This window comes from Ceratotherium simum, chromosome 5, assembly GCF_057802395.1.
Source record: "Ceratotherium simum simum isolate JZ-2026a chromosome 5, ASM5780239v1, whole genome shotgun sequence".
NCBI lineage: Eukaryota > Metazoa > Chordata > Mammalia > Perissodactyla > Rhinocerotidae > Ceratotherium > Ceratotherium simum.
Window position 1 is genome coordinate 14638805 of NC_141904.1, and position 12008 is coordinate 14650812.

At 37.9% G+C, this 12008-nt stretch overlaps 1 protein-coding gene and 1 non-coding gene across 6 annotated transcripts in view; one reads left to right on the forward strand and one right to left on the reverse strand.

Annotated features, from left to right (window-relative positions):
* PIK3CB (phosphatidylinositol-4,5-bisphosphate 3-kinase catalytic subunit beta) overlaps positions 1 to 12008 on the forward strand; it is a 177988-nt gene that overhangs the window by 140398 nt on the left and 25582 nt on the right. For all 5 annotated transcript variants that reach the window (XM_087430477.1, XM_087430478.1, XM_087430479.1 and 2 more), the window contains 2 exons: positions 1794 to 1937; positions 3333 to 3432. In XM_087430477.1, the coding sequence (XP_087286603.1) occupies positions 1794 to 1937; positions 3333 to 3432 (244 nt within the window). The remainder of the gene's footprint in view (positions 1 to 1793; positions 1938 to 3332; positions 3433 to 12008) is intronic.
* LOC147916974 (small nucleolar RNA ACA64) lies at positions 11727 to 11853 on the reverse strand. Its single transcript, XR_015552401.1, has one exon. It is a non-coding gene; the product is annotated as a small nucleolar RNA ACA64 (small nucleolar RNA).

Sequence of the window (12008 nt, forward strand, 5' to 3'; positions counted from 1 at the left end):
AAATTTATATTTTTAAGCAAATAACATTATAGTTAAAGATGAAGTCCTCATAATTTCCTTACCCAGTCTTGATAACTCCTTTCACTTTCCAGAGGCAACCATTATCATGAATTTGGTGTATATCCTTCTATGCCACATTTTTCTATTTTTACCACATTTTTATATCTATAAAAATATAGATAAAGGATAATATTGTACATTTAAAAATAATACAGATGTGTCGGGCTGTATGAATTGTTTTACGTCTTGCTTCTTTTTTCATTCAACATTATTAGGTTTTTGAGGTCAGTTTCTCCCATTACATGTAAATGTATTTTTTTCCTTTTACTACTGTGTAATAGTATTCTGTCACAGAGATGTATCTTATTTACTCCATTTCCCTATTGAGGAACATTTTATGTTTTCTCCACATTTCCCTATTATAAACATGCTTGTACCATCCCATTTGGGCAGTACATGTATGAGAATCTATGGAATTTATTTGAAGAAATGTCATTATTGAGATAATCTCAGGCAATGGGCTTTTTCAGGTTTATCCATTTTCTTTCTAGCTTCAAAAATGAGGGTTTTACTGTATGGTTATTTGAAAAATAAAAGTTCTGTGTGATAATCCATAAAAAATTACACAAATTCTTCAATAGTGGTTATTTTGGAGGAGTAAAATTAGAAGTGTAAGGAAAGAGGAAGCCTCTATTTCTATACTTCCTTTCTATCTTTTACACTATTTATAGGTTTTATAATGGGCATGGCTTTTATAATAAACTTAATAAAGATTATTGTATAGATAGTTTTTAAAAATGAGGCTCCCACTTGCTCCTCAAACTCTGTAAGTTTGCATTGGAGACCTGAGGGGAAGGGGCTGCCTAGCTCTCCTGGGCCGAGTCAAATGTTTTTCTTAAATGTGTTGATCCCCCAGGAAGAGATTGCTGTGATCCCTATGTTCCATGTAAGTAGTTCTGATACATTTCCCTATGTTAAAGTTTTTGGTTATGAGGTTTTTTTCTTGATATATAGTACCCTGGGTTTCAGTCCCAGATCTGCTTTAGACTACATTGTTAATCATTTTTTGTCTAAGACTGTAGTCAGTAAGTGGGGGACTTGGGGTTCATACCTTACCTGAGTACTGGAATTGCCTCTGATGGGAGTGTGTTTATATGTGATGGTTTGGAGATGGACACAAAATATAGAGAACCGCTAACTTTAGTTAATTTAGCTTAGTTAATTATAATATTATATTATATTAATTCAGTGAATCAATTCCCAATTACAAATGCACTCATCTCCTTATCCTTCAGACTATCTGAAGTCAGGATTTTAATTGTTCATTGATTATTTGGGAGAAGGAATTACTGAATCCTAATGATAGGAGGGGAAAATAAATTGCTAAAGTACTGATGAAATTTTTATTTAAAATTTTATTTTAAAAAACTTATTGGTTGACTGAATATATATCTTTTTCAGCATGATCAGAAAGCAATATTAAAGTACCTAATTTTATTGTTAACTCTGGACTGATTTCAAATACAACCATCAATTGTATCAACCTATTTAATTTAATAAAAATGCCCCATGTATCTGTTCGTTGCTCCTTTCCACTCCCCCTCCCACCCATCTGAAATCCTCATATTTTCTTATGTTGTTGTAACAATGGAACAGTGAGTATAAAAATGCAACAAGCCTGACCCAAAAGAACCATTGCGTTTTAGTAAGTTAGTATTTGATAGTTTGATAGGAAGGGATCTTTTTCTGGCACTGGTTGTTGAGTGACTCACTCTTATCTTTGTTTGTTTCAGTGATGAAGAACTCTCTCAATATCTTTTACAACTGGTGCAAGTTTTAAAATATGAGCCTTTTCTGGATTGTGCCCTCTCTAGATTCCTGTTAGAAAGAGCACTTGCTAATCGGAGGATAGGGCAGTTTCTATTTTGGCACCTTAGGTAAGTCTTTATATTTCTATTTGAGTCCACCTTGTACTTTTGTAAATATAAACCAGCGTAATACAGTACATTGAAGAAAACAGACAGCTGCTTTAGTTGTTTCTGAGCCATCTTTAACATTGATACTCTCTTGGTGTCTTCTCCTATTTCTTGATACCCAAACACTTAATTTTCATGATTGGCGAAGTAATTCAGAGAAGTGTCCCTCCATGCCTACTTGATTTTTAACTGAAACTAATAATTAATGTATTGCTGTTTTCCAGTATAGTGTACTTATTGTGTTAATATATTTGGACTGAAAACAGACTTACTATTCCTTCCAGAAGGTTGTAAGTAGTAGTATCATCGTTGCTACTATTGGGGAAAGATTTTAAAGTTTTCCTATAGTAACAGCAACTTTATTTTCAGCTTCTTTGTTCACTAGGTCATTTTCAGAAATACGTGAACCTTATTTCACCAAGTTTATATAGGAGTAAAATCAGGAAAGAGAACTAAAATTCTTTTGTTTCCTAGGAAAATTTTGATTCCTAATTTCTGAACCTGTACTCAGACATTTTTGTTTTTTTCATCTGATCTTCAGAGTAATGAAACTAATGATTATCAGAAAAAAATATCTTTCCTTCTTTTTGGCTAAGCTTCTTAAGGAAAATAAGCCGTATAATATTTTTATGTTAATTTAAGGGGTTATATTTCTGTTTCTTGATTTCCTTATTGTTTATAGAGTTTTTCCTTTCTTATTTTTTTGTCTTCTTTTCTCATCCAGTTCAATCTTCTCATTTTTAAACCTCTCAGGGAATAACAAAATAAGTTATTTCTTCCTTTTTCAAATGTATATACCATTCTTAAAGTGATAAAAAATTGAATAGAAGCTAATTGAGGGATTAGTCAATTGTGTGACGTGAGGATGTGAGTCAAATCTCTGTTTTTCATCTTAACTGTCTATAAATTGATAATATTACCTTTTTACTCCAAAAAGCAAATAAGGTAAGTGGTAAAAATTTTGGGTTTCTTGGAATAAAGAATTAACTAATTATAAAATCTCATATCTTTTTGAATATGGGTTTGTTTATTTATTTATTTATTCATTCATTCATTCATTCATTTATTGAGTGAGTGAGGAAGATCAGCCCTGAGCTAACGTCTGATGCCAATCCTCTTTTTTTTGCTGATGAAGATTGGCCCTGAGCTAACATCCGTGCCCATCTTCCTCCTGAACTATGGGGTTTAAAGAATTGGAAAGTTGACCATCCCACTAAAAATTATGCACAAGATGATGTGTTCTTTTCTTTGATTGGCATCATAAGTTAATTTTGTAATAGAATAAAGAAGTCAGTATCTCTATTTGGTGATCTGAAGTGTTTGATAAACCATCTTAATATTATTAACTTTCTGCAGGTCAGAAGTGCACATTCCTGCTGTCTCCATACAATTTGGTGTCATCCTTGAAGCATACTGCCGGGGGAGTGTAGGGCACATGAAAGTGCTTTCCAAGCAGGTATCAACTTGTTTTAATCTTCATGTTTAATTTGCCACATGATATTTGATCAATTGTGTCATATGCTATTTCTCCCATCACATTATTTCATGGAGGTTTCAGTAACTGAACCTGATTAATACACTTTTTAATCAAAATTCAAGTCAAGACATAAAGTTTCAACAAACCTAGCAGAAGAATGTCAATTGAGTGCTGCCTGAAAAGTTAGTCAGGATTTCTCATAGTAATGCCATGCCTTAAATTTTAATAGGAGATACTTAGTTAGACATGCTTAACAATGGGTTTGTTGGTGATGGTGACAATGGTCATGAAATATTTAGACTCTGTTATTTCATATCCCTGAGTTACTCATTCCAGTTAGTATAGTCCTTATGATTCATATGCTCTGCCATTTGTTTTAGACTGAAGTATTTTGACACCTAAATCTGTAAGTGTTATAGCTTCTAGAATTCAGAATCCTTAAGCTGCTTTTTCAAACTCTATATACATGCCCGAAATTGTGATATTCTCCCACAGTCCCTCATCTTCTTCCCAGGCCCTCATTTTCTAATCATTGCAGATGATGAGATATTAGTGATATTAATAGGTCAGATATTAAATGCTTACTATATGCCAGGAGACATACTAAGTGTTTTAAGTATGTTATCTTATTTTACGCTCCTAGTAATGCACCACGGTAGTTACCAATACTGTCTGGATTTGACAGTGGGGAGACCTGAGGCTCCAAGAGATTAAGTAACTTGTCTAAAAACCCACAACTTTCAAGTGACAGGAATAATTTTCAAATTTAGATCTGTCGAGCTATAAAACTAAAGTTTTTGTTAATTATACTGGGAGTTTTTAAACCTTTATAGCAGCACAACTCTCTCTTTCTAAAATAAAAACTTAAACATAGATCCAATATATCAAATCGACAACAATATGATTTTTTCAGTATAAATATATTTTTGAGGGCCAGGCCTGCTGGCCTAGTAGTTAAGTTTGGCAACTCAGCTTTGGTGGCCTGGGTTCAGTTCCTGGGCGTGGGCCTACACCGCTTGTCTATCAGTGTCCATGCTGTGGTGGCAGCTCACATACAAACAGAGGAAGAGTGGCAGAGGATGTTAGCTCAGGGCTAATCTTCCTCAGCAAAAAAACCCATAAAATATATATATATATAAAAAATGGTTTTTTTTTTGAAGCTGAAATAAAATATAAGCCATTTAACAGAACCATGAAGCTGTTCTATTGAACCAGAATTTCAAAATTGTGGGTTATTGTTGACACTTGTACTCTTAGTGTCCAGTTATTTCTGTGTTTTGTTTTGGAGATAATCTTGATTTATACAGCTAAGTAATTCCAAATAGTAATAGTTTTTTCATAGCTTGTTTGCAAATGAGAAATGTAACCATGGCCCAGGCTTGATTTGCTGCTGGGTCTTTGGTCCCCTGAAGAATGAGATGAGAGCATTTCTGCCATCAAAATGAAGCAACACTGTATTCCAGCTTCTTCATGCTGTCATTCTTCATTGACAACAGTACATTCTTGTTCTCTAGCAGTAACGTTTCCTGAATTTAGTGTTATCTAACCCAACACAAGAAGATTTTCTTAATGGTTTAAATTTACTCAGAACCTACTATATTTCAGGGTTGGTGTTAGGTATTGGTGAGGTTAAGTCAAATTAGCTATGTCGCTGTTATCAAGGAGTTTATATTCCATGGGGTAGGTGTAATAATCAGTGATAAAGTGTTGATACAAGTATTGTTATGGGAGTATTATGGAAGCACAAAAGAGAGACATGCAACCTAGCTTAGGGCATTAGGGAAGAGTTCACTGTACAGGTAACACTTGTGGTGGGTTTTGATGGTCTAGTTGGTATTAGCTAGATGGAGAGTTTGTTAGTCAGTGTTCTACTGAGAAACAGAACCCATAAGATGTGTGTGTGTGTATATAGAGAGAGAGACTGAAGGGAGCGGGGTATGGAGGCTGAGAAGTCCCAAGACCTACCGTCAAACAAGCTGGAAACCCAAGAGAGCTGATGGTGGAGTTCCAGTCTGAGTCTGAAGGCCTGAGAACCCGGAGAGCCAATAGTATGTAAATTCCAGTCCAAAAGCACACAAGCTTGACATCTAAGAAGAGCCAATGTTTTGGTTCAAGTGTGAAGGCAGGAAAGACCAGTGTCCAAGCTCAAGGCAGTCAGTCAGGTGGAATTCCTTCTTACTTGCAGGAAAGTCAGCCATTTTGTTCTATTCAGGACTTCAGTTGTTTGGATGAGGGCCACCCACATTAGGGAGGGCAATCTACTTTACTTGGTCTACCAATTCAAATGTTAATCTCATCCAAAAACACCCTCACAGACACACCTAGAATAATGTTGGAACAAATATCTGGGCACCCCATGGCCCAGTCAAGTTGACACATGAAATTAACCATTGTGGGTCTACTTGGCATCCATATGCAGCTCCTTAAACCATACTTAATCTCCAAATAAATACAATAACAAGATCAAAATTCCACCTAACATGATACAGTACCCTGAGTACAACCAAAAATGCACTAACCTTTTTCCTGGAAGAGGAGATGACATCCTTGACTGTCATTTACTCTTCTCTTTGATATCCAAATTAGATACAATGATGTAAAATTAACAACACTTAAAAACTATGATATAAAATTAGTACATCTTATGTTACATGATAAGGGAATAAGAGCAGGAAGAAACAAAGACTTGAGAGAGAGAGAGATCTATCTATCTATATCTATACACATACATACATACATGCACATACATATATGTACACACACACAAACATATTTATAACAAAATAAGGAGGAGTTACTCATGGGTTGTAGATCTGATTTTTGTAATTGGTTACATGGTCATAGCTGGTATTTATTACTACCTTCTTCCAATGCATTTTCTATTCCCTTTGTCTTTAGCAAGCATCTCAGTGGTTGTGATTCTTTACCTGGTGGGATGACCCAAACCTTCATTTTTGAAGGGTCTAGTAGTCCTACCTGGGTTGGCTTATAATATTCCATTGATTTTTATCACAGGGCATGGTAATACTAAGAGATCTCCTATATTCTAGGCATATCCTTCCTTATCTGTATTGTGGAGTAGTAGACCAGTTTTCCCTTGGGAGTCAGGATCAGTCACTCCAGATAGCACTGTAACACCCTTCTTTGCCTTCTGATCCAGAGGCATAAAGAGCCCAAAGTGGCTGGGAAGGAGTCTTAACTTGCAGTTCAATGGAATCAGTGGAAGCATTCCTCCCTCTGTAACTAAGACCACTATGCCAGCAGAGCACAAGGTCACAGGAACAGGAAGCAAAAGGTTTGCTAGTGGGTCACTAGGGGTAATAGTGAGTGGTACCACTTTCATTTCCACACGTTGATTCCTGGACCCATGAATCCTGGCTGTAGGAGAAACAGCATCATATATTGGACACTGATTCAGAACATATACAGCCTTCTGGAAAATTTTGCCCCAATCCTGCAAGGTATTGCCATCTAGCTGGTGCTGTAACTAAGTCTTCAAAAGGCCATTCCACTGTTCTGTCAATCCAGCTACTTCAGGATGATGGGGACCATGTTAAGACCAGTGAGTTCCATGAGCATGAGCCCATTGCTGCACTTCATTTGCTGTGAAATGAGTTGCTTGATCAGAAACAATGCTGTGTGGAATACCATGACAGTGGATAAAGGTGTTCTCTAAGTCCACAGATGGTAGTTTTGGTAGAAGCATTGAGTACAAGGAAGACAAATCCATATCCAGAATAAGTGTCTCTTCCAGTAAGAACAAAACGCTGCCCCTTCCATTAATGGAAGCAGTCCAGTGTAATCAACCTGTTGCCAGATAAGCTGGCTGACCACCTCAGGGAAATGGTGCCATATCAGGGACTCAGTGTTGGCCTCTGCTGCTGGCTCATCGGACACTCAGTGGTGGCCATAGCCAGGTGGGCTTTGGTGAGTGGAGGTCCATGTTGCTGAGCCCATGCATAACTTCCATCCCTTCCACCTTGGCCACTTTGTTCTTGAACCCATTGCGTGATGACAGGGGTGGCTGGGGAAAGGGGCTGACTGGTATCTATAGAACAGGTCATCCTATCCACTTGATTATAAAAATCCTCCTCTTCCGAGGTCACCTGTTGGTGAGCATCCAGTGGGACACAAGTATCTTTATGTTTTTGCCCATTCGGAGAGGCCTATCACAGACCTCTTCTCCAAATTTCCTTGTCACTACTTTTCCAATCATTTGCCTTCTAGGACCATCAGCCAAACATTGATCACAGTTCATGAATTAGTATGTAATCTCACATATGGCCATTTCTCCTTCCAAGCAAAGTGAACAACCAGGTACACTTTCCAAAATTCTGTCCACTAGAAGGATTTTCCCTCACCACTGTCCTTCAGGAATGTTCCAGAAAGGAGTGTAGTACTGCAGTTGTCCACTTTCGTATGGTGCCTGCATATCATTCAGAACCATCTCTAAACTATGCTGAGTCTTCTCTTCTATGTCAACTGATCATAGGGAACAGCCCATGAGGCAATAGGTGCAAGCTGGAAGAGAGAAGGCAGTGTAGCAAGAGTGGGGACCATGGGCATTTGGGTCACTTCTTCATGTAACTTATTGTGTCTTCAAGGCCTGCTCGGGCCCAATCTCGTATATACCACATTTATCTGATGAAGGAGCACTGATGTCCTTGCCCATCTTTATGGCTTGGTGGGTCAGATGATGGGCAGTTCATAATGGGCAACTCAGTTTGCAAGATTACTTTGTGGCCAGTGGTTAACCATTTAGTTTCTATTAAGGCCCAGTAGCAAGCTAAGAGCTGTTTCTCAAGAGGAAAGTAGTTATCCGCAGGGGATGGCAGGCTTTTTTTTTTCAAAATCCTAAGGACCTGTGCTATGATTCACCTATGTAGGGGCATGCCAAAGGCTCCCAACAGTATTCCTGTCTACTACTGACAGTTTAAGCACCATTGGATCTGCTGGATCCAATGGCCCAAGTGGCAGAGCAGCTTGCATGGCAGTGTGCACCTGTTGCAGAGCCTTGTCTTGTTCTGGACCCCACTCAAAACTAGCACCTTTTTGGATCATTCAGTAAATAGGCCAGAGTACAAACCCACATGAGGAATATTTTGCCTCTGAAATCCAAAGAGGGCCACTAGGTGTTGTGCTTCATTTTTAGTTGTTGGAGGGGCCAGAGCAACAATTATTCTTCACCTTAGAAGGGTTATCTTGACATGCCCCATACCACTTGAGCCCTAGAAGTTTTACTGAGATGAAAGGCCCCAAATTTTTATTAGATTTATTTCCCACCCTCTGACATACAAATTCCTTTAATTCTAGAGTAGTTCTTTCTTCTTACTGAAGTTCAATCAGCATGATGTAATGGACCAGAGTGATATGTCGTTGAAGGGAAAAACAATCAAGATCCCTGTAAACTACATTTTGACATAGGGCTGGAGAGTTGATAGACCCCTGAGGTAAGAGAGTGAAAGTGTATTGTTGGCCTTGGCATCTTAGGCAGACTGCTTCTGGTAGGCCTTATTGACAGGTATAGAGATAAAAGCATTTGTCGCATCAATAGCTGCATACCAGGTATCAAGGGATGTGTTACTTTGCTCAAGCAATGAAGCCACATCTGAGACACCACCTGGTAGATGTTATGATAATCTACTGTAAGTCTCCAAGATCCATCTGTCTTCTGTGCACGCCGAATAGACAAGATGAATGGGAATGTGATGGGAATCACCATCCTTGCATCTTTCAAGTCCTTGATGATGGCACTAATCTGTGCAGTCACTTCAGGAATGTGTTACTGCTTTTGGTTTACTGTTTTGTTGGGTAGATAGAAGAAGTTGTAATAACTTCCACTTGGCTTTTCTCACCGTAACAGCCCTCTCCACAGGTCAGAGAACCAGTATGGGGATTCTGCCAGCTGCTAAATATATCTATTCCAATTATGCATTCCGGAACTGGGGAAGTAACCACATGATGGGTTTGGGATCCACTGGGCCCACTGTGAGACAGATCTGTGCTAAAACTCAGTTGGTAACTTGACCTCCGTAAGCCCCTACTCTGTCTGATGGACCTCAGTGACATTTTGTGTCTCCTGGAATTAGTGTCAGTTCAGAGCCATTGTTCAGTAGGCCCTGAAAGGTCTGATTATTTCCTTTACCCCAAAGTGCAGTTACCATGGTAAAAGGCCATAGAGTGCCTTTGGTGAAGCCAGGAAAAAATCAGTTTCAGTCTGGCATAGGAGAATTCACAAGTGTCACTGTCTGATGAAAGTATTGGAGGAATTATCAGCTTCAATGTGGCTAGGTCAGTGGCTACATGTTAGAGAAATGAGTCCTGAAGGTTTACTACTCGAGTGTTTATTATTGTCATGGTGTAGTCAACAGACCATAAGCTGTGTATGTGCCTAGTAAGTGTTAGCAGAGTAGTTTCATCTAGCTGATATAATCTGAAATCAGTATATTCAGTCCGCTCAGCTAAAATTTCCTCTAGTATTAAAAGTTCTCTCCCAGACTTTGCTTTTTGGTACATTATTTTTCCCTTGTGGCAAAGACTCCCCCACGTTGTTACCTATTCTAACCTCTCTCTCATTTGAAGGCCATTTGTTTCCCTGCTTCTAACCATCTACTAATTCCTATACCTCTCTGGTATCCCACCCTGTTTTTATATCAGATGCCTGTAGTAAATCCCAGTTCCACTACACTTTTCTAACTCATTTGCATTGCCAGAGGAACTCCCATAGGTTTTCATAGATTATTTTAATATTTATGGTTTTCCATTCATGTTAAAACCAACTGTATCTGATCCCTCCCTTTTGGAAAGCCCATTAATGTGTTAATAAGAGCTAACATTTATTCACCATTTATTATAGGCCATTTATTCTTCACAACAATGTGAGATAGATACTATTAATCCCCTTAATTTTGTAGTCCTCTTAAATATATATACCTGTCAACCTCTCTTGTGTTCATGACTACCATCTGAGTCCAATCCATTATCCTCTCTCACCTGGATGTCTTCATTAACCTCCTAAATTGTGCCCTTTCTTTCCATTCTCCCCGCACTCCCATTCTCTACACAGCAGATGAAGTGATCTTTTAAAAATGTAGTATATTATGTCATTTCCCTTTTTAAAGTCCCTGCAGTAATTTTCACTGCATGAGGAATAAAATCCAAACTCTTTATCAAAGCCTGTAAGACTTGATAAGGTCCTTTCTTCTTTGACCTCACTCATATGATCAAACCATGCTGGACATTTTCTTGGTTCTCTGGGAACCTCAGCTTGACTTTTATAATAGCAAACATATGACAGATGTATGATTGCGTTATTCTTACTCTTTTACTTGATGAATATCAAGGGGAAGACTACACTTTACATGGCAGTTCTTGTTATCACTGTAAATCTACAAAAAGACAAGGTGTTGAAACACTTAAAGTATTTGACTTATATGGGTATTCAGGACACTGTTGCAGGAAATGGATATCCTGCGTGAAAATTAATGATGGGGCATGAAAATTTGCAACTGTATAAACATGGAAGAAATTCAAATTTGAAATACTTCAAAAAGTTCCCGTTTGCAAAGCAAGTTTTTCAGCTGGTTCCCTTTTCACCAGTGTTTGTATAACTCCTGAAATTGTTGAGAAATGGAGTGTCTGTGGTTTTGACACATGGCTAATTTGGCAAGCTTCAGCCATCTCAATTTTATCATCAGGCTAGATAGAACTTTCCCAGTTTCCTGTGAGCAAGCCTTCAGCCTGTCTATAGAAACGGCATGCCTGAATTCACCTCTCTACTGAGACTTAGTGGTTTCCTTGCATAGAAGCAGGGTTCAAAAATGAAAACATGGTGTAAAATAAATCTCTATTTCATGGAAATGTAAGTCATGGTGTTCTTGATGTTTGTTGTATGCATATTTTATATGCTTGTTATATACAGTTTATGTGTTGCTCAGTTTTTATCATTTATTGTTTCTAGTTTTAATGACATAATGATAAAATAAAATATTCCTTCAGATTTTTGATTGTTCAAGGCTCTGTCTTATGAAATTTTGCATAATATGACATGGAGAGACCCTCAGTTATAATATAATAAAGTTGGCTTTTAAACACATGGGTTTTGATTCAGTTGGCCATTGAGTCACTTTGTACTACTTGCATAAGTTTTAACAGCCCAAGTTACCTCATTATAAAAACAAGTAAATAAAAACAAGTAATTTAGTCTTGGACAACAAATACTGTGTCTATATTCATATTTATTTTATTACACAAAAATCTTTGTGTGTCTGTGTGTGTATCGGGGGCTGGGTTTCACCTCCCCACACCAAGGAGTGGGCAGTGAGTTGAGGCCCCCGGTGGCTCTGGGCACCAAATCTCACCCACGGCCACAGCCAAAGCCACAGGTGATTTTCAACCAACAGTGACACAAGAATTGATTTTACCTTATTGTTAGTGGAAAGAGAATATCCTGAGAAGTCATACAAGAGTGGTGACAAGAAGTAGATATTAAGATTGAATGTCAGGAACCTCTGGGTTACTTGTACATAGATTTTCCTCTTATACTATGGAGTTGG